This window comes from Cinclus cinclus, chromosome 17, assembly GCF_963662255.1.
Source record: "Cinclus cinclus chromosome 17, bCinCin1.1, whole genome shotgun sequence".
Lineage (NCBI taxonomy): Eukaryota > Metazoa > Chordata > Aves > Passeriformes > Cinclidae > Cinclus > Cinclus cinclus.
The window spans coordinates 8,654,742-8,676,289 of NC_085062.1; the positions used below are offsets into that span (position 1 = coordinate 8,654,742).

Genomic DNA, 21,548 nt, shown 5'->3' on the forward strand with positions numbered 1-21,548 from the left:
TTGCTTCTTTGTCACAATTTTCTTAAAAATATTAATGATACAAAAATATATTTCTTGTAACTATGTACACTACTTAAAAGGTACTACTTAATTTGTACAATAAATTATGAAAGGCTTTTTTTAAACAAATAGATATAAATTAGCAAAAAAAATAGGAGCTCTAGAGGTAATTAATTAGCATCCATAAACTGAATGTGAAGGAGGGAAGCTGACAGAACAAGCTCACTGTACCAAAATGGGTTGGTGACAGGTGTGTCCTGATGTCCTACTGGCAGTCTGTCTCTGCAGCACTGCTGACTTGCCCTCATTCAGAAACTCATAACCCACCACAATTAAACTGCAACTAACAAACTTACAGAGCAGATGCTACTCAAACCCCTTTGGACAACATGAAGAAAAGTTGTCTCCATTTTACCTCTGTTTTTTCTCTGTTCTTTTCAGAGACCAGACCTTAGTGTGTAACCCCAATCCCGAGTCCTCTGAGGAGGCTACAGATCCCAGATTTCTGCAGGGTCTTTAGCAGCATCTCATTCCTAGCTGCCTGTTCAATGGGCTGTTCAGTGTTTCCTCAGCCCCACTGTGGACCATTCTTCACCAAGGGATCCCCATGGCTGCACTCTGGTACCGTGTGTGCCAGTAGAAACCCAGGTGTCTCAGCAAGCCATGCCTATGATTCCTTTGGAAACTTAACCCAGTTCTGGTAATTCCCAACCCCATGTATTAAAAATGAATGAGGTTAAGTGAAAATAATGAGGTTTTAAACTGTAATGTATATGAAATTGTTTTAATCTGCCTTCTGGTTTTGAGTCTTCAGGGGTCCTTTGTTCAGCTTTGTATTACAGATTCTCCTATAATCTTGTGTTTCCCAGAGCTGAGCTCTCTGGGAAATGTGAACAACACAATGCTCTGGGTAAAACTGCAGGAGCTAGCACCACTGCAGCCATTTCCACCTCAAAGGATTACTGTAATTTAGGAGAAATATAATAGCACTAACATTAACTTCACCTCCCTCATCTAATACTAATGGGCTGACTAGGAGTGAGAGTAAAAAAAAAAAGGTGTTGATGCATCTCTTGCTTGTTGGACCCTTCACTTCTTGGTTATTGAATAGGTTCCAACTCACAACGTCAACTCCTGGGAAAGGAGCCCTATTTCTATTTAAAAATTGGAAGGGGCAGAACGGTTGGATGGTTTTCATAGCTCGTAACTGGCTATAAACCTCCTCACCTACCTTGGGGCATGACTGCAGGGAGCAAAGCCCACATGGTGCTAGGGTAAGTCCGTGGGTGGTGGGTCCAGAGCAACCGACTGACCCAGCCAGACCCCAGTGCCGTTGGGGGTTCGGGGGCAACCAAGGAGGAGAAGAACGAGAGGGGTCGCACTTTGGCACAGGCAGCCACGACAGCAGGTGCCAGGCAGGCGACTCTCGGCTTCCAGTGCCCCCCGGGCAGCTCCTGGGTGCTCCCCGTCTTACTCCTCACCTCCGGCGGGAGTCCCGGCGCGCTGAGGGGAGCACTGCCCCGGCACCGCCGTGCGGCTGTGGAGAAGGGAAGGGAGAAACCCGGAGGGTCGGTGTGAGGGTGGGTCGGGAGGAACCCCGGGGGCTGGTGTGAAGGTGGCCCGGGGGCAGCCCCGGGGTGAGGGCGGGCCGGGGGCAGCGCCGGAGGGGGCCGGGGAGGGGGCCGGGTCACGTGAGCGTGTGTGGCAGTAGCGGAAGGATACCGGCACTCTGACAAGCCCTCCCGCCCCTCTCCGCTGGCCGTAGCCGCGGCGGGGACCACCCGCTCCTCACAGACCCGTCCCTACCCCGTGCCCTCAGCGGGAGTGAGGGATAGCGGTGAAGAGGAAGGCGGGAGGGTGAGGGCGGGCGAGAGGCGGTGGCGATGGGCGGAGGAAGAAGCGCGGCAGTGAGGGACTATTTGAGGAGACCCTGGAAGGCAGATGAGGTGCGGAGTGATCCCGGCGAGTGAGCGGCCCCGCGCTGAGGCCGAGGAGGGCGGCGGGCGCGCCGGGCGCCATCCCAGCGAGGGCTCCGCGCCTGCGCCGCTCCCGCCGCCGTGAGGGGAGCACCGGCGGCCGCCCCGATTCACCGCTCGCCCCTGCCCTGCGCCCCTGCCAGCTCGCTCCCAACCATGGCTCAAATACTGCCCATTCGCTTCCAGGAGCACTTCCAGGTGAGCGCAGGGGTGCAGCGCAGAAGGCGCGGGGTCGGGGTCCCTCTCCCCTGCCTCACCCCGTCTCTAGGAGAAGGGGGGGCCGCGGCCTAGGTGGGCTGGGGGAGTGCTTGAAGGCGGGGAGAGGGGGCCAGGCCGCAGGGGGACCTGCTCTGTCCCCTCCTTCTTTCCCTCCGGAGCGCGGCCGCCGTCCCGCTGGGCGCCGTGGGAAGGCGCGCGGGGCCGAGCCCGCCCCCGCTGCGAACGCTGGGCTGCCGCTTCTGTTCATCCATCCGGCCGGCCGTCCATCCTTCCATCCCCGGAGCCGCGTCCCCGCGGCGTGCGGAGCGGCCGCGATTTGTGCAGAGTCACTCGTCGCCTGAGGGACCTCCCGCTCCAGGGAGGGGGCGGCGCCGCGCCGGAGCCGCGCTGCTCACCCCGGGCACCGCGGGTGCTCCCCCGCCTCAGTTTGGGTGGACGCCGCAATCTTGCAGGCTGGTTGTGGTTTTTCCCTTTTAACTAAACGATCGTCAGCCTCTGGATCGCGAAGGTTCCTGGGAACCTCTTTTTGTGAAGCTGTGAGGAAATTGGTGAGATGAGGTGCAAGCGACCGTTTGGACTTGGAAGCTGCATAGCCGCTGTCCCTCCTTCCAAACATAATAATATTTTAAAAAAACTCGCCCAAAATGACATGATTCTGTTCTTAATATCCTGTGAAAACCATAATGCCAGCATTGGAAAAGTTCCATGGCTAATGGATGCAGCACAGACAAACCGGTTTATGTGTTTCCTTATGACCTGGTGGTGAGGGAGAATTGTAAATTGAGTGAGAGAACAGCAGTCTCTGAACGTGCAGTTTGAGGCAGGAATTAAAGGAATTTGCTAAATGAATGAGAGAACAGGAAGTGGTCTTGGCAAGTCATCCTTCTGTCGCTGTACCGCCCCTTTCTGTCAAATCAGGCATCCATTTCAAAATACGAACTGGTATCATCCCCCAGTGTGGGCTGCATACCACTCTGGGCATTTCAGCTCGAGAAATGGTTACAGCCACTTCCAGCTCACTTTGGTAAGTGGTTTGTTTTTTTTTTTTTTTTTTTTTTTTTTGTTGTTTTTTTTTTTTTTTTCCCTCTTACCTGGAAGAACTGTCCCAGTGACCCTAGAAGGAACTCTAGCCTGATAAAAACAGTAATTAGAATGAATTCCAGAAATATCTGATTTCTCTGTCCAAGGGAGGGGAGACCCTTGTGTCTTCTGAGTTTTCATGGATTAGGAGAATTTAACATGGTGAAGAATTCTACCACCCCCTCCCTGCCAGTGTCCACTATAGCAGTGATTATATTAATCTCAAATGGACTCATAAGAGCTGTGGTACAGCTGTCTCAGTAAGAAACTTGGGCTCAAAGTGATTTTGCTGTCAGACTCTTCCTAGAGAGCATATAGTTCTTACAATTTAAAACTAGCAAGCGTAACCAATCCTGATTGTGTTTGATCTATACAATAACTGTGAGAGGACATCACACTTAATATGCAAGAGGTGTCCTGTGCTGCTTTGCATGTTAAATGATTGTTTTTCTGATTACCAGTGTTGTGTGTCTTGCAACACTGCCAATATCAGCATTGTGCTGCCTCAGGTTTGGGTGGGGGCAGCCCACCTGCTTTTCAAGGGTTTTGTACTGAAGTCATAGTCTATTTTTTGCTCTTAAGCAATTTGATCTTATTGAAAAAGCTAAACCTGTGCTTGAGTTACTTTTCCTCAGCATGAAAGCTGCATGGAGGAGCAGGGAAAACCCTGGGATGTCCCTTGCTAGCATATAGGAACAAATTTCTTCAGCACTCTTTCCTGCTTCTCCCCCCAGCTGAGTGCAGAAGCCCTAAAGCAGTACTCTGCTAAAGAGAGACTGGGATCAGTAGTAGCTGGGAGTAGGCATGCAGTAACCTCCTCATGCTGCTTCTGCAGTTGTCCCTACATGGTGGGAAAATAGGGAGGCAAAACAGAAGGAATGTAGTAACTCAGTGTTTACTCTGGCTGGATATCTGCAGTACAGTTGTATGAGCTCGAACTTACTGTATGTTGTAAACTAGAATCAAGAGCCATGAATTAATGTTACATGGTGCACTACAGTGTCAAACATATTTAGCCTTATTAGATTAATCTTCCCCCCTCACATTTCTTCCAAGTAATTGTCTTGACTATGGTTGTCTTATTTAAAATTAATAAATTAGTGAAAATTAATAAATTAGTAAATCTACTATGCTGCTTTACAATAAAGCCAAAAAAGTTACAGTTCCAGTAATTGTTGTATGTTTCAGTGAGCCTAAGTTCTAAGGTCTTTCTGTGCCTTAATTCAATCTGTGTACTGTTTCTACCTGTAGCCTTTTTAATTAATACAGATTTAAGTGATTAGAATCAGTGCTATAATTAATCCACATCCAGCCTGTTGCTGATGAAACATTATATCCCTTAAGTTCAGTGTCTTCCCGAGGTAGTTGTATGTACTTCACTAAAAGAAGAACTGAGCAGTGCAGAAAGTGCTCTCCAGAGAAGCTAAACATAAATTGCAGTGCTAAATACTGAAGTCTTCTCTCTCACTCTCTCTTGCTGGAAGTAGATCCATGGTTGTGTGAAGTGAAACAGTGATCTTGGTCCACGTAGAATTGGAGGAGTGCTGGGGATCCAGCAGACTGTTTACATTCTTTGTGCAGCTCATTTTGTCTTATGTTGGTCATCCTTCTGACTGTAGTAGCTCCAAGCCTATGCAGGAGGAGTGACTGCCAGCCACAGGCATATTAAATTTGAAGTTTTTACAGCTTGGGTGTTCAAGTCCTGTGTGAGCTGAAGGATAGATAATAGTTGCAGTGATAAAAAGATACCAGGTCTTGATGCGGTTAGAAGAATCTCACTCTATTTAGTTCCATTTAATTCAATCGAATACTTATTTTTTTATATGAGTTCTGTCACTGAGAGTCTTCACAAATTCATGAAGAACTTTAATCTTGTTCATTTTTTCCCCAGAGGATATTAGAGTTTAAGTTCCATAGCAAGGGGGGGATATAAGACAAGGACTTAGTTTTTATCTGTCTGGAGAGTGCCCAGCTGCAGCAGTGCAAACTATGCCAAGTCCTGCTGCAATGAATTACTCGTGCATACTACTTAAGCTAATGTGATTTAATCAGGTTCTTAACTCCAGCGTTCCTGTTGGAGCAGTGAATTATAAATTATTTACCAGATTGAACTCTTCCAAGGGAATTGTAGCTTGCAATGGAAGTGCAGTAAAAGACCAAACATATTGGTAGATAGACTGGAAGCAATACTTTTGTACACTGGAATCCAGTGTACAAAGTGTTCCTGATCTAAAATTAAACTTTTCCTTCACTTAGTCATTGCGTTTGTCTTAAAAGCATCTCTTTGTGACTCTTTGAATGTTTTCAGTTCTCACTTGCAAAAATTTTTGCTTGTCTATGGGGAAAACTGTTGCTTAAGCAGGATCTTGGTTCCAAGATTGAAGCCATCATGCCTTAGATGCACAGGCACATAGTTCTGCTTTCTGTTCAGTAACTGATACAGGCTCTTGAGCACAGCCAGCTACTCTGAGAAAACTTGTGTGTATGATGTGCTCTTGGTACATAACTGCTGCACATCTTGGCACAGCACTGAGAAACTAAAGTATCCTGGTTTTAAGCATTAAGGATGTAGGTTCACTTCCATAATTTTCAAGGCAAAACCACTTTCTGTTTGGATAGTCTGACCTGCCTTATTAAGAATTACTATCTGTTGTGTAATAGGCATGACTGAGCTGGATGGCTTTCATAAGTTTGCTTTGGCTGGACATGTGTATTTAAGAAGCACTCAGGATATTTGCAAGCTGTAAGTGGCTTTTTAGATTTGTATTCAAAAGGTAGGGCTAAATATTATGACTTGATTCAGCTCTTCAGTGATGAAGAGCCCAAATTTGCTCATTGGATTCAGTGTGCATGGTAGTGATAACTCATTCGATAGATGATCCAGTCCTCATCACAGACACTTCCTTGTGTAGGAAGTAAATGTCACTTGAGATGAAAACCTAATTGCAACTGCAGTTCAGACCAGTGGCCTTGCATGTTTTGGGTCTTATATACTTCCTTGGTGTCCCTCAGCTGTCATAGTGGGGGCTGTAGCAGGAGATGAGGTGAGAGTGAGCAGGAATACCCAACAACTACATGCACATCCTTACTGGGGATGATTAGAGCTTTATGTAGTCACATGAGTAAGAGTTATGGGAAATTATTACTGCATTTTTGATTTGTATTATGGTTAAAAAGATGTGTGCCTACAGAGCTTCTAGGAGGCAGTTTTTATTTGGGTACGTACCGCCTCTTTCCAAGCCTTACTGTTTTCTAATAGCCTTAGAAACAATAGTTGATTGCCTCTAACAAGCATTTATACTAGAATTACGTGGCATGAGGCTGAAGTGGGATACTTAATAAACTCTGGAGAGGTATTAAATTCAGAGGGTTCTGACTCCAGCATTTAACTGATACTAGGTCCAAATTATGGGAGTGTCACTATTAGACAGTAAGGCTTAATTATTTCCCATTAGAGAAACAGGCTTAGTTTGAAGACTAGTGGTATCAGTATCTGAGTTTGTTTGTGCTTGCTCAGTCTGGATTGTTGTACTCCACAGTAAGGGAAATGCATTAGAAAGCTCAGTATTTAGTAGAGCTCTTGTATAAAAGACATTTTGACTTAATTTCTTAGCAAATGGTGCGATGCTGGTAAAGAATGGGGAAAGACAAAATTATCAGATTAATAATGGTCTTTCATCCTGAATATCTTTGTGTCGCCATTCATGTTGAGAAACAAATAATACATCTTGGTTTAATCTTTGCCATGTCAATAAGTTGTCAATATCTATAAAATGCTTAAAGGTCTTATGGTATCTCATCCACTCTGTGGTAGTACTAGATATCTCTGAAGCAAAAATACTTGTTTATCTGGTTCATTCAGCCTGATAGTGGAAATGGTTCTGCACTGTGTGTGTCGATAATGGGTGTTAGGGCAGGAGAGGCATTGGGTGTTACTTGTGGAACAGAATGGTACCCTTTCCCCTGCAGCAAGGCTTGCTGTAACCTACGTGGGGGTGCTTGGTAGGGCTTAACTGGATTACCCAAAAGTAAAGTGTGGGTAAAATTGAGGAAATTATAATAAATGGAATCAGAGAAATCACCGTAAATAGCCTCTGGAATAAATGTGTAATGCTGAATCCTTTCAGAAGAAAACAACCTTAGTTTGAGAGAGGGTACTGCTTGCCAAAGAAGCATAATAAAAAATGAAAATTTAGTAGTAGTTGAGAGGCCTATTGTTCACTCCTTTATGAAAATTAACTGAAAAATTGCTAGTTTATATGTATAAAGCTCAATAATGACCTGTAGCATCTTCACCTAAGGCTTTTTAAGATACATAGCTAAGTACTCTCTACCTCCTGTAATAAAGTTCTGCTAATTTTCTGCTTGAGGAACGGGGGAAAGGTGCTTTAGAACAATGTTGTTCACATCCTCCTGGAAGATTTGTCCCATCCAGGGTAGAAGTGATGCTGGCTGATGTCCTTTATTTGATGGTAGAGGAATTCTGCTCATACTCTTCTCTCAGGAGGATATGTACTACTTGCCTCGTGGTGGAAACAGCCTTCAGTGTTTTCAGACTGCTAAACTGTTGTCATCATTTACTGAGGCTTGCAGTATTCACATGACCATCCTTTAGGGAGTACTGGCATTTAGCCTTTAAAAGATGTAACAGGTTTCCCAAATAATGATGGCAGATACTTGAGCAGAATTTAGCATTACCTTTTCTGAAGCCTTTGCTAGATTTTGTAGTAGTTTGAAGCACAAAATTTTAATACCAGAGCATGATGCAAGATCATACTTGTCTTAGTGAAGATACCCAAAATGTTCTCTTCAGTAGGGACCAGGCTTTGAAGTGAATAATGGTGGATTTAAAGTTGAACTTCAAGGAAATGCCTCAAGGTTCTCACTTTGCAAAATGAGTGGCCAGGGGCTGTCTCTTGGCGAGTAGGTCAAACTAAAGCACTGATTGAGAAAAGACCTTGAAAAAGCTGTGTTTCTGCTTCAATACTCTGGAAATACATCTGAATTTGGATTAATTAAATCAAGTTAGGAATTTAGCTGTGCTGCAGTTAAATCTCTTGACTACTCTTGTGGCACTTAATTAGTCTCTTATAGACTACTCTGTTGGCAGATGGACTTGGAACTTACTCAACATGGAAGTGCTTAAGTGTCAGCTACGTGAACATGTAATTTGTGACAATATGAGGACGTCTGGTGTAGAGCAAGCAAGAACAGTGGAATTAAGAGCCTATTCTTCTGTTCAAGGTCACAGAAGTTGTTGGACCTACAACCTGCATGTTTACTGGGTGCTAAAACATTGTGTGTTACATATGAAAGGTGCATGAGTTGTCTTGGTATGAAAATTTCTTTCCTTACTGACCCAGAAGCCTGTAATAGCCACCCACTTGGTAGATTTGTTTTCACAAGGCTGGGTGCAAGCATGATCTGATGACCTTGTGCCTAAACTTTGATTCTCTTTTGGAATGAAAGGCACCTGCTGAAGTTTACTGTTGTGTATTAAATACTTACCCCTGAAGTGAGGTGTTAGCTGAATGGCTCTCAGTTCTGCTGAGAAACACTTAGGGGAATGAGTAAATGTCTTTTTACACATTTGTACATTTGGCTTATGTTACATTACTGAAACTTGAGTCTTTTGAGATTAGCAGATACTGAGCTGAATAGCTCTTCATTAGTCAGCTCAACAGAAAACAGACAATTCCAAACAGTTTCTGAGGCATTCTTGGGCACAGTCCCCACACACCACACTTAAAGGTATCTCTGTTACATACCCAATTTATGATTTAATGAGTGGCATTACAGAAGCTGCAACAAGCCATGTCAGCCAGCTCAAAACACACTGAAACAGTGTTTGTGATGCCATCATGGGACTTCTTGCCCAAGGGATTTAGTCTATTGTATCCAGCTCTTGGTGGTATGTATCAAAGGAGCATAATGACTCAGTGATGCTGGTGGTTGATTCTATCCTGTCTCCTTGAGGGCAGTAATTTTTCATTGCAGTGCATGGAAAAGCAGTATAGGTTAATCCTTAGAGAAGCTTCAGTGAAGCTGATACAGTTCATGTGCTTGAAAAGCATTGCTTTGGGGCATAAAGCAGGTGCTCAGGCTTGGCACAGTTACTGTTATATAAAATGCAGTTTACAGACATACCAAACCAAGGTGTGCTGCATAGGTAAATCTGATTTACTGTGGACCAGTGAAACAGTGATGTTTGTTCACTGCACCTCCTCCTGTTAACTGAATTTGAGAGTGGATGGAAGCCAAGTTAAAATGAAAGGATGAAAATGAGATATAGCCATTTTGTAGGGGAGTCTTGGGCTGCTCAGAATGACTCCAGGTTACATTTAGAGTTACTTTTGTTTTTACTGTTGCATGGTTGACACAAGTTATGTGTTTAGAGCTGGACATATGGCTGGAAGGGGCCTGCATTACAATCCCTGCCTTTGTTTTTGAGCCTAATGACATGACATCTTGGGCAAGGAGAGATGAAATGACTTTATTTTAACTCATCTTTCTTACCTTTCTTTTTTGGTAAGAATTAGGTATTCTGTGAATTAAGATTAATGAGTCTACTTGTAGGCTACTTGAGACCTGCTGTGTAGACTTCCTTCTACGCTGTTGCTCTGAGTGGGCTGCATAAGAGTAATTGATTCTTTCTGTACTACCCACTGATGCTGAACATTGTAATTCTGCCACTTAAGTTTTGAATATCAAATTTGCCAACCTTGCTAAAACTGGAATAGTGATGCTACTGCTCTTGTAGTCTTACCATGTTACTAGAACCAGGTGAAGCAATAAATGCATAAATTAAAACTCCTTTTAGTTTGCATCAGTAATCAACTTCAGAATGTCTTTAGGACCTGAATACTGACAATTGTGTAGCTCTTTGCCTGTGGAACAGAGAGACTCAGAAGATAAATCAGAGTTCAGTGGTGTACGCTCGAGTCAGAGAAACTTGTCAGTCTTGCATTTCCTTCTGGAGGAGATTTTAGACATAGAGGCTTGAGTTAGACCTTCAACATGGGAAGGATAATAAAGCACTCTTTTTTGTCTTTCTAGCTCCAAAATTTGGGCATTAATCCTACAAACATTGGATTCAGCACCCTAACAATGGAATCTGACAAGTTCATCTGCATAAGGGAGAAAGTAGGAGAGCAGGCACAAGTAGTCATAATTGACATGAGCGATCCAACAACACCCATCAGACGTCCAATTTCTGCAGAAAGTGCCATCATGAATCCAGCCTCTAAAGTAATAGCACTAAAAGGTGAGAACTCTTTGAGTGCAGTATGAAAACTACTGTTTAGCTGTATTACTACTTATTAATGCTTTTAAACTTTATGTAAACTTTCTAAGAAGAATGTATATGAGGATAAGAATTCTTGCCTGAACTTGCATGCTGTATTTTTGGCAATAGATGTTTCAGTAATCTTTGGATGATTTGCCTCCAAGTGGGTGTGAGATGCTTGGACCTGGCACTGCAGCCTCCTATCCTCACTGAGGACCAGGTCAGCGTCTGGTATACTTTCCCTTTAAACAGGTATTGTAAACTAATGGACACTTGTATAGATGAATAGGGGTGTAAAGCCATATTTTCTGCCCTGTCCTGGCCCTTTCACATAGCTCTGAAGGCTTTAGTAGATAGTGACAAAAATGTCATAAGGATGGCCAGTAAGTGTAAAAGTTGAACATAACAAACATGTTAAGTTTGACAGTCATGAGGTCTTGCAGCTAGAAGACCTGTGCTTACTACTACCCTGTGGTGTTGTTACTGCCTTTGAGTATCACTCTGAGCTCAAAGAAGTAATTTTTAGTTCATGTCTGGCTCTTTTCTCAAATGACCAACAGCTGGTATTTAATCTTAATAACTGTTGCTTTTCTTCCTGCATCTTTTCTAAACAGATGGTGAGTGAACTTTGTCCTGACATTGTATGTTTGGTAGTACAGAATGGTCCAATCTCATAAAAAGTACTGAACTTTAAGGGAGCCATTTGACAGTTCACTTCATGGCCAGGTGGGGGAATCTTGATCCTCAACTGGTATTACAATGATCATATTCTCCATTGGCTCATTTCTAACCATTTGGCTGTTTTGACTATTGACTGTACCAAGTGAAGGAGGAGAGTGTGCTTTTAATGTTTGTGTGTATATGTGATGGAAGTACAGTTGATAGACAAAATGAAGTTGCAATATTTTTATGAGAGACCTCTGCTAGCATGTCCTGTGTGCTATTCATTTCTGCCTAAGTGTGTTTTTTATTGTAAAAAATCATGGTGAAATTACTTGGGGGTCCAAGAAACTGTCCTCAGGACTGGCACAAAGCCTTTAACTTCTTTTCTTTGATCTCAGGTTTATGCTGATATCAGGTGGGAACTAAAGTGAATGTTTGACTTCAGGTGAATCTGTGATTCAGCTGAGATAGTTATACATCTTGCAAAGGACTGCCTTACCCTGGGTATGGGTAAGGGTAATAATGAAAAAAATTTCAGATCTGTTAAGAGTTCACTGTCTTATCTTGGACCCCTTTAAACAAACTGTATTGGCAAGGGAAGTGCCTTCTCTACACTAGCAGAGCTTCGTCTGCCTCTTAAAAGGAAACTATGTAATACGGTTTTAAAACTAATAATACTAACTAAATGGGTTATCATCAGCTTCAAAAAATATAGCTTTGTTCTTGCCAGTTAAGACTTGTTCAAAAGGAGTATTGTTCTGTCCATTCAGAGTGAATAAATCTGTCCTCTGAACCAACAAGGTTGAGTTCATGGTGTCATGTTGGCATGCAAAGCTGTGTTGTCAAGTGTTGCAAGCTTAATGACCTCTTCTATAAATAATCTGGTGATCAGAAGGTTGGGTAGAAGAGAGGGTTAATAGACCTACCTAACCAATACATTATCCATGATAACCTGAAGATGTGGTTTAAGTCAGTCTGTCATTCCAGACTTTTCCCTGCTGATTGAGTGAGGCTTGAATAGTCAGAATGGTTATGTATTGTGACTCAGTGTGCCATGATGGGGAGTTGCTCGTAATCCCAGGATTATTGAGCAATAAATGTAGAAACCCACCCTCATAAAAAGAAATGAAATGGTTCTTGATTTTAACTGATGTACAGTATGCACAATTTCATTTCTGGATTGCATGTGGCATTCTTCTGCTGTACCAAGATTTATTCTTTGTCTTTGTGTTTTTGGTCCTCTTACACTGCTCTGTACTGGGACTACTCAGCAGTGGGTGGAAGTGGAGAATGCAGCATTTGAGGGTGCTTCCATTCTTTGTGGAATGGAGAAATGTCATGCTCCAGTCAACTGAAATGTAAATTCTTGTGCTGATGTTCAGAAATCAAATCTGCTTACTTGATTATGCCTGTATAGTCTAAATAGAATCACCACTTTGGTAGTTTGATCAGAAAAACCTTAAGTCTTCTTGTCTCGAATCTTGGGCTAATAATGTGTTCAGGTAGACATAAGACTCAAATGCCCACTTGCCCGCACTATGACTGTGTAGCAGGTCCTGCTTTATCAATCCAAATAACAGATTTTTTTTTTTTGTGGTGTGATTACAGTCTAAGTTTGTGAAGTTTGAATATATGTTGCCACACTTAAGGAGTTATAAAGCAAATAGCTTCTGCAGCTCCCAACATCCAGGGCTAGACTGCCTAATGAAGCTTGTAGAAGCCGTTTCCAGCTGTGACGTAGCAGTCAAGTTTAGTCTAGAAAAGAGACAAGCATGAGCTTTTAGCTGTTCATTGGTTTCTTCTATGTTCTTAAAACTAAGAAGGACATCGCGCTTCTTCTTCAGGCAGGCTGTCCTTAAGAGCAGTTTCTCTATGCGCATACTGGGCTTGTTTAGATGGTGACCAGAGTCCTTCCAGAACTACTTGTCTTCTGGCTGCATGTGAGGCTGCACGCTGTGGGAGTTCAAAATCCATCTCTTGATAGCACTAGGCCATTGCTGGACAAATTGTTGTCCAATACAGTAAATATGCTATTGCCAGCTGTCAGTTTACAGGCTGGGCTTACTGCATCTCTCTAACACAGTAAGTGAATGTGCGGAGCAGAGTGTTGATTAGCAGGCTGCTTTTGGTCCCAGGAAAGCTAGCAAGCTCTCCTAGGATGTAGTTGATCAGTTTGACAGTTCTCAATGCAGTTAAACCAGGCAGCAAATGCTGCATGTGATAGCTCTGAAGTCTTGTGTTCTCTTGGCACTGCATTAAACTAACATGATCAATTGCGTATCAATTATGCTAAAACATTATAGAGCAGTTTGAGATACTTATTAACTTGGGGTTAGTAACTCTTGAATATGACTTTTTTGTGGCCAGCAGCCTTTATCAGCAAATATCTCCCAGTTCGGCAGTCACAAGTGTTACTAACAGGAAACATTTCTGAAATGGGGATAGAAATAATGGCATTACAACCCAGTACTCCAGCAGTCTGAGTGGGTGTCTTGTGAACAGAAAAGACTATTCCTGGAGCTGAGTTGTCTCATCTGCAGTAAAATAAAACATCACTTTGACTTAGTTAGAAGAATGGATTCCCTTATTCCTTATAGTTTGGTTCAATTAGCATTGGTTTTAAGCCTACTTAGCAGGGTAAGGCTTCTGGTTGTTTAAAAGGATTACTAAAATCAAGCCTAAACTTGCAGTATAGTTTCCTAAATAATGAAGAAGTAATCTTAACTGGAACTAAAGCTCCCAACCATCCTATACTCTCTCTGAACTTTTGACTGTCCTCTTCAGTAGGTACTTGTTGTACAAAGCCCCTCTAGTTCAGTGTGCAGTTCATCCAGCAGGAAAACAAAATGAGAGCTGTGATCTTTGGCTGTTTCAAGTCTCATGTTGATTGACTCAGTCCAGGTCACCTAGAGCAGCTACTACATTGACATAAACTGGAACCATTCTTTCTATTAATTATACTGAATGACATCTATTAGACAACTGTAACTTGGCATACCAGTGCTGCCAACTACACAAGAGTTTACACAAGCTCTGTAGCTTAGATTGTCTCTTTATTACAGCTTATAGTTAATTAAAGTGTCCATGCTTGTCAGTTGTTGGAATGTCTGTGTGAGTGTCCATAAGGAGATATTTTGGTTTTGGAGTGGTACAAGTGTTGGGGGTGGAGAGGGGATTCTGTTAAGAGTCACACGTCAAAAGAGACTGAGATGTGATGGGCACTAACCCTGTCTGTAACACCACTGGAACAGTGGGTTAAACTGGGTGCTTGTAAATGGGCAGACTACAGCATGGCCATTGTGGTAATTGTTCTTTGATGTTTCTTGGATTTTGTCATACTAGCCGGGAAAACACTTCAGATCTTTAACATTGAGATGAAAAGTAAAATGAAAGCCCACACAATGGCAGAGGAAGTGATCTTCTGGAAATGGATATCGGTGAATACAGTTGCCTTGGTGACAGAGACAGCAGTGTACCACTGGAGCATGGAGGGAGAATCACAACCCCAAAAGATGTTTGATAGACATGCTAGTCTTGCAGGCTGCCAAATCATCAATTATAGAACAGATGAACACCAAAAATGGCTGCTGCTGATAGGAATTTCAGCACAGGTAAGTTCCCTGGCAGCAACGTGTTATAACTGGGAGAGCCCTGACCCCGCTTCACTTAATAGCTGCTGTAGTTTAACTTAGTTTTCTGTTAAAAAAGAATTCAGAACTATCTTTTGTGTAGGAATAGCCTGACTTTTAGTTTGGTTCGAGTGTTGGAGGAGGGGATGGGAGGCATTTGCTGCCTTTTAGTTTACTGTCCTGAGGGTCTTGCTATAAACATTTGAAATCTTATCTCTGAGAGCTGACCTTTCTTTTTTCTAGCAAAATCGTGTGGTTGGTGCAATGCAGCTCTACTCGGTTGACAGAAAAGTATCCCAGCCTATAGAAGGCCATGCAGCAGCTTTTGCAGAATTCAAAATAGAGGGAAATGCCAAACCTTCTACCCTCTTCTGTTTTGCTGTGAGGAGTCCTGCAGGAGGCAAGGTAAAGTCTGCAGCTGTGTTCCTGAAGTGCCGTAGGTAGGTTGTTTGCATAAAAAGGAATGTGGAATTCAGTAGCACTGAATATGCTACAACTGCTAAGCAGTCTGTGCAAGGCTGAGGTAACACCACAGTAAATGCCTTGGCCTTTCTTGTCTTGTCCTGCAAAACTAATAAATTGACAAGTCTGACTCAAAGCATCTTGAACGGCTTGTCTTAAATAGGAATAGTTGACTTCCATGGAAAGTGTGGTTGTTTAGGTTTTTTATTCTTCTCCCAGGTTTTAATTTATCAAGTTCCAGAAAACTTAACATTCTGAAAAAGTGGAGCACAGCTCCCTAGACTGTGTTGGCCAAATGTGGCAGATGACTTCAGTAGCATATCTGAGGAAAGGAACTTCTTTCATGTGGCTGTACTTGCAGGCAATCTTGTGACATGTACTCTTTTTTTTCCCTAGCTACACATAATCGAAGTAGGTCAGCCAGCTACTGGAAATCAGCCATTTGTTAAGAAAGCTGTTGATGTGTTTTTCCCACCTGAGGCACAGACAGACTTTCCTGTGGCAATGCAGGTACATGTTTGACACCCCCCCGCCCCCCCAAAAAAATAGAAAGAAAACAATAAACTTTGTAGCCTGGCAAGGAGCTGGCATCTGTTCCAAAGATTGCTTTCTGCAGTGCTGTGCTGTCATTCTTCTTAGTTCTTAGCATATCTCTAGGACTAGAAATGGTGTCATAAAATCAGACTATCTTGGAGCATAAGACTGCTGACAAGTCTAATAGAGCAGCTTCATAAATGGACCAAGAGATGCCCATAACTAAGGTGCATGCATGGCAGGCTTCATATGCCTCTATAGTTCAGGTTAAGGATTAATTAACAAAACATCCAAAGACTTGTCCTAAGGAGAGAGTGCTTCTATGTCTGAAGACCTTTTTGGCTTGAAAGCCTCCCCAGTTTCAGTGACTTGACAGATAAACTGGAGTAATCAGTAGATGAGCTTGGTTTGGATTCTGCTGGTGCTTTGGGTAGGCTTTGTTGGAAGAGAATGGGATTATCTCATTAGTATTTCTGAACAGAAACTTGTCCTGACATATCTAGACTAGCATGCTAATTATGCCCAAACTTTGTTTCTCAGCTTGGCTTATTAGGATGAGGAGTATGTTCTTTGCTGCAGATGAATTTTAATTTCCCTTCAACTTCTCTATTCACTGGAGCTATGCCTGCAAATGGCCAGCAAAGCTGTTCGTTGCTTTTGAATCTGAAAGGAAGAAGCCCGAAGCTATATTTGTTCTTAGTGTCAGTACAAAGGCATGTCACTGCAGCACTTTCTGGTGACTAGGCTAAAGGCAGCTGTCTTAAGGGTTGCAGTCTTACTAGTTTTGACTAATAAAAACCTGTCTTTTGGCAGATTGGAATTAAGCATGGTGTTATTTATCTGATCACGAAGTATGGGTATATCCACATGTATGATTTGGAGTCTGGAGTGTGCATCTACATGAACCGTATAAGTGCTGATACTATCTTTGTCACAGCTCCTCACGAACCTACCTCAGGCATTATTGGTGTGAACAAAAAAGGGCAGGTAACAAATCCACCATTCTCTTTCTGAGCCTTCTAAAGTTCAAATGGAATGTAACTAACCTAATGAGTGACTTGATGCAACAAATGTAATGGAAGGGAGCAACTATTTGATTAATGAGTTTATATCTCCTAGTACTGAGCTACTTGGAGAGGAACTTGGTTTTTTAGTAATCTACTCCTTCACTGATAAGCTGCATAGTCAATTTGTTGTTGTGTTTCACAGTAGTTGTGGAAAGGGCAGTACTCCTCAATATGCCTCTTGTCCCTTCCAGGTGCTTTCAGTGTGTGTTGAGGAAGACAACATAGTGAACTATGCTACGAATGTTCTCCAGAATCCTGACTTGGGACTGCGAATGGCTATACGTAGTAACCTTGCTGGGGCAGAGGAGTTATTTGCCAGAAAGTTTAACACTCTGTTTGCTCAAGGAAACTATGCTGATGCTGCTAAAGTAGCTGCATCTGCACCAAAGGTAAGTAACTTCAAAGGTAAAGCCTAGAAATAATGGAAATTTGCATTGACTTAGTGGATTGCTTAGCTCACTTGCATTTCAGAGCTTGACATTCAAAACATAAATCCAGTGTGAGTTCTCTGCAGTCCTGTAGTGGTTCTGACTAATACATTGCCTATATCCTGTAAAGGAGCATCTGTTATCCATTTCTAACCAGACTGGACTATTTGTGGCCACTGACTAATTGCTAGAAAGTCATGGGTTTGATGGCCTCTGTCCTGAAGGTTTAATAGTAGATGCTTCAGTTTATCCTTAAAACATGCCTTTTTTTTTTTTTTTTTTTTTTTTTTTTTTTTTTTTTTTTTTTCTGATGCAGTTCAGTCTTCACTAATTAAACACTGCTTCTCTCTATCTTGTGCCTGTTCAGGGAATTCTACGTACCAGCGATACAATTAGGAAGTTCCAGAGTGTACCAGCTCAGCCTGGGCAGGCCTCTCCCCTGCTCCAGTACTTTGGAATATTGCTTGACCAGGGACAGCTGAACAAATTTGAATCTCTGGAGCTCTGTCGCCCCGTCCTGCAACAGGGCCGCAAGCAGCTTCTGGAAAAGTGGCTGAAGGAGGACAAGGTAGGCTTGATTGTGACATTAGCCTAATTCTGTTGCCTTGTAACAACTGAATGTGAACAATACTTTTGTTGATGCTACATCTCTGAATTCTTCTGCTTGACAAAATACCACTTCTGGCTTCAGCTGGAGTGCTCAGAGGAGCTGGGAGACTTGGTGAAGACGGCTGACCCCACCCTTGCACTCAGCGTCTACCTTCGGGCTAATGTGCCAAACAAAGTGATTCAGTGCTTTGCTGAAACTGGTCAATTCCAGAAAATAGTGCTGTATGCTAAGAAGGTAAATCATTTATCACAAACTGCAGGCTCTGTCTTATGTTTAATGTCTCCATTGTGGAAATCATAGTGTATTACTACAGTCTAAAAAGTCTGCAAAAATAAATGCCAAAACATCTAGAGTTTTGTGAAGTATTAATTTAATAGACTGGCTTAAGCTTATTCTATGGAATAAAGAGAAAATTATTCCGAAATTCCTCAGACTTTGTTTTGTAATCCATAAAAAAGGAAAGATTGCCTAATGCCCACTTTTAAGTTTAGGACTTGGTAAATAAGCCTTTAGGTCTGTTGAAAAAATTACTACAGAGAATTGCCCTGACACAAGTTTAGTTACTAAGTAGGTGAATAGTGAATTTCTGTGTCAACAGACAAGAAATGCTTTTGTCTGAGAATTCCTGGAAGATGAGGGATGGGCACTGCAAGCTCACAACAGTTTATAGTCTCTAAGATAAAGAATCTGAAGGCTTAACAGAGGTGTGAAGCTTCCTAAATATGCATGACTGTTTCTGGAATCTCTAGGTTGGCTATACCCCAGACTGGATCTTCTTACTGAGAAGTGTGATGAGAGTCAGTCCAGAACAAGGCCTGCAGTTCTCTCAGATGCTGGTACAGGATGAGGAGCCACTGGCTAACATTAACCAGGTGATGCCTACAACAAGAATACTGATTTCTTTCTAGACAGAGGGAATAGTGTAGTACCATTCTGGGGACTGGTAAGGCGGGTTCACATCTCTTGTCATCTTGATTAGAGGAGTGACTAAATAGTCCAGTTAAGTTTGATTATCATTGAGTCTTTAGGGGCGAGTGTGTTCTCAAGTGCTTGTGGAAGCTTTCTGGTTTATTGAGAAATCTGCCACAATCTTAGTCTAAGCAATAGAGTGTTACTATCCTACTGCTGGCTTTAATGGAGCATACATCTCCCCATGCAGAGAATTTACTGGAAGATGAACAAATAAACCTAAGTTAGTTTGGGCTGCCATTGGCTATTTCTTGTTAAATGGATGGAGAAATAAGGGAACATTTTGTATTATTAAATAACTGAAGCTCCTTGGAAAAAGTCTTGGCTTTTTTTCTAACAGCTATCCCAGCAGGAGAAGGGATGAGTTTTGCATGCTGCGTTAGAACTAAATAAGAGGTAAAGGTAAAGTCTGGCATAATAGCTCAAAGTAGTGCACTTCTTCCACCCTAGAGAAAAAGGAAACATGATAGTAATACTATGAAAACAAGGGAATGCAGCTTGGGTGCTGTGATAGCCTGTTTTCTCCACTTGAGACAAGTTAGGGTCTTAGCATAAAGCAGATGATTGGGGATACAGTATCATAACATCACCCAAGGACTCCTGCCTAGCCAGGCTTTTTGTATACACAGAAAAATGTACATGAGTGTGTATAGACCCCTCTTCTCTAACTTAACCAATCTGTACACATGAGTATATATAGACCCCTCTTCTCTAACTTAACCAATCTCAACAGATTGTGGATGTGTTCATGGAGCACAGTCTTCTGCAGCAGTGCACATCCTTTTTGTTGGATGCCCTGAAAAACAACCGCCCTGCAGAAGGCCACCTTCAAACCCGTCTCTTGGAAATGAATTTGATTCATGCCCCACAGGTATGACCCAGTCCCTCCAAAAAGGGAGAGACTGTAGTGGGTTTGCACAAGAACAAGATGTCTGATACTGTTATCTATAAGTCATTTAGTAAGACAAAAGTCTACTAAGTCAGTCATTGCTCTGACTTCTCAACAACTTGTAAGCTAAGCTGCTGTGATTCTCTTGACAGTCTGAATATGAAATGTAACCTCCTAGGTAGCAGATGCCATTCTTGGAAACCAAATGTTTACACACTATGATCGTGCTCATGTTGCCCAGCTGTGTGAAAAGGCAGGCTTGCTCCAGCGAGCTTTGGAACACTACACGGATCTCTATGATATTAAACGTGCAGTTGTTCATACTCACCTCTTGAATCCTGAGGTAAGTGTTGTCCAGAGTAAGAAAGTGATGTGAACAGTCTTTAGCACTTCTGCAGCTGCTGTTAGATGGGCTGTAGGTACTGAAGTAGCACAAGTGGCTGTGATTCAAGAACGTTTGTTTAGTTAATGATGGAATTGTAATCTATCTTTTCAGTGGCTTAAATCTGGCCTCAGTTTCCCAGGTGGGCATTTCAAATATTATTTCCAAACTGCACTTTTATAGTTGTAAATACAGTGAGCATTTCTATTTGTCTTTGGCCTTAGTTCATTGAAGACTTCTCTCTAGTAGCTGGGGTATAAACTGTCTAGTTGGCAAATCTTAGAAATCAGTCAAATCCTCTGTGAGTCACTGAGCAAAATTTCTGTCTTTTTGCAGTGGCTTGTGAACTTCTTTGGCTCTCTCTCAGTTGAAGACTCTGTGGAGTGTTTGCGTGCCATGCTGTCAGCCAACATTAGGCAAAACCTACAGCTCTGTGTGCAAGTTGCTTCTAAATACCATGAACAGCTTGGCACCCAGTCCCTTGTGGAGCTTTTTGAATCTTTCAAAAGCTATGAAGGTACAGTATTAGAGGGAAGCAGCTTACTTGGAAGCACTGACTGTTTGAAGCTAAGAGTAGGTATTGTAGCTTTTATGGGAGAGGTACTTGTCACATGGCTGGATCTTACGATACATTTATGAAAGTGAGTTCTAGGGGTAGTTTTGGTCTAGGTAGTTTCTTAACTCTCTTGAGTAAAGATCAGAAAGAAAAATGGAACTTGAAATAAGGGAAAAGAATCCTTCTGATACTCAGTGCAGTTGACTGAAAGCTACTCTCTCGGCAAGGCTGAATTAAGTCACGAGTTGAAGCCCATACAGCCTTCACTTGCTTCACTTCTAACAATATTAAACACATGTGACTCTTTCCAGGACTGTTCTATTTCTTGGGTTCCATTGTAAACTTTAGCCAGGATCCAGATGTTCACTTCAAGTACATCCAAGCAGCTTGCAAGACTGGTCAGATAAAGGAAGTGGAAAGAATCTGCCGTGAAAGTAACTGCTATAATCCAGAACGAGTGAAGAACTTTCTGAAGGTAAATATTCTGCCCAGGGCATTGAAGGGTCTTCTGTCTATTTTGCTTAGCTGCAGAACTACAGCTTTCTAATGGAGGGAAACACCAAGAAGGTTTAGTTGGCATGGCCGTGAATAATCTTTTGCTGCTTTTTTTCTCTTTTGCACAAAATACAGGAGGCAAAGCTCACAGATCAGCTTCCTCTGATCATTGTCTGTGATCGGTTTGACTTTGTTCATGACCTGGTGCTCTATTTATATCGCAATAATCTGCAGAAGTATATCGAGATCTATGTACAGAAGGTAAGGACTTGCCCTTTACTTCATTATAAGGATCTTAGTTAGC

At 42.5% G+C, this 21,548-nt stretch overlaps 1 protein-coding gene across 3 annotated transcripts in view; it reads left to right on the top strand.

The window, feature by feature from the left end:
• The first annotated feature begins 2,132 nt into the window (after nt 1-2,132).
• The window catches only part of CLTCL1 (clathrin heavy chain like 1), a 32,925-nt gene continuing 13,509 nt past the window's right edge, over nt 2,133-21,548 (top strand). For 2 of the 3 annotated variants that reach the window (XM_062504680.1, XM_062504682.1), the window contains exons 1-15: nt 2,133-2,174; nt 10,332-10,539; nt 14,566-14,834; nt 15,096-15,257; nt 15,711-15,824; nt 16,662-16,835; nt 17,107-17,304; nt 17,711-17,911; nt 18,035-18,187; nt 18,703-18,825; nt 19,656-19,793; nt 19,990-20,154; nt 20,530-20,710; nt 21,061-21,224; nt 21,380-21,505. In XM_062504680.1, the coding sequence (XP_062360664.1) occupies nt 2,133-2,174; nt 10,332-10,539; nt 14,566-14,834; nt 15,096-15,257; nt 15,711-15,824; nt 16,662-16,835; nt 17,107-17,304; nt 17,711-17,911; nt 18,035-18,187; nt 18,703-18,825; nt 19,656-19,793; nt 19,990-20,154; nt 20,530-20,710; nt 21,061-21,224; nt 21,380-21,505 (2,418 nt within the window). Of the gene's footprint in view, nt 2,175-10,331; nt 10,540-13,447; nt 13,460-14,565; nt 14,835-15,095; nt 15,258-15,710; nt 15,825-16,661; nt 16,836-17,106; nt 17,305-17,710; nt 17,912-18,034; nt 18,188-18,702; nt 18,826-19,655; nt 19,794-19,989; nt 20,155-20,529; nt 20,711-21,060; nt 21,225-21,379; nt 21,506-21,548 lie in introns of all 3 variants that reach the window. The other variant, XM_062504681.1, reaches the window with a different exon arrangement.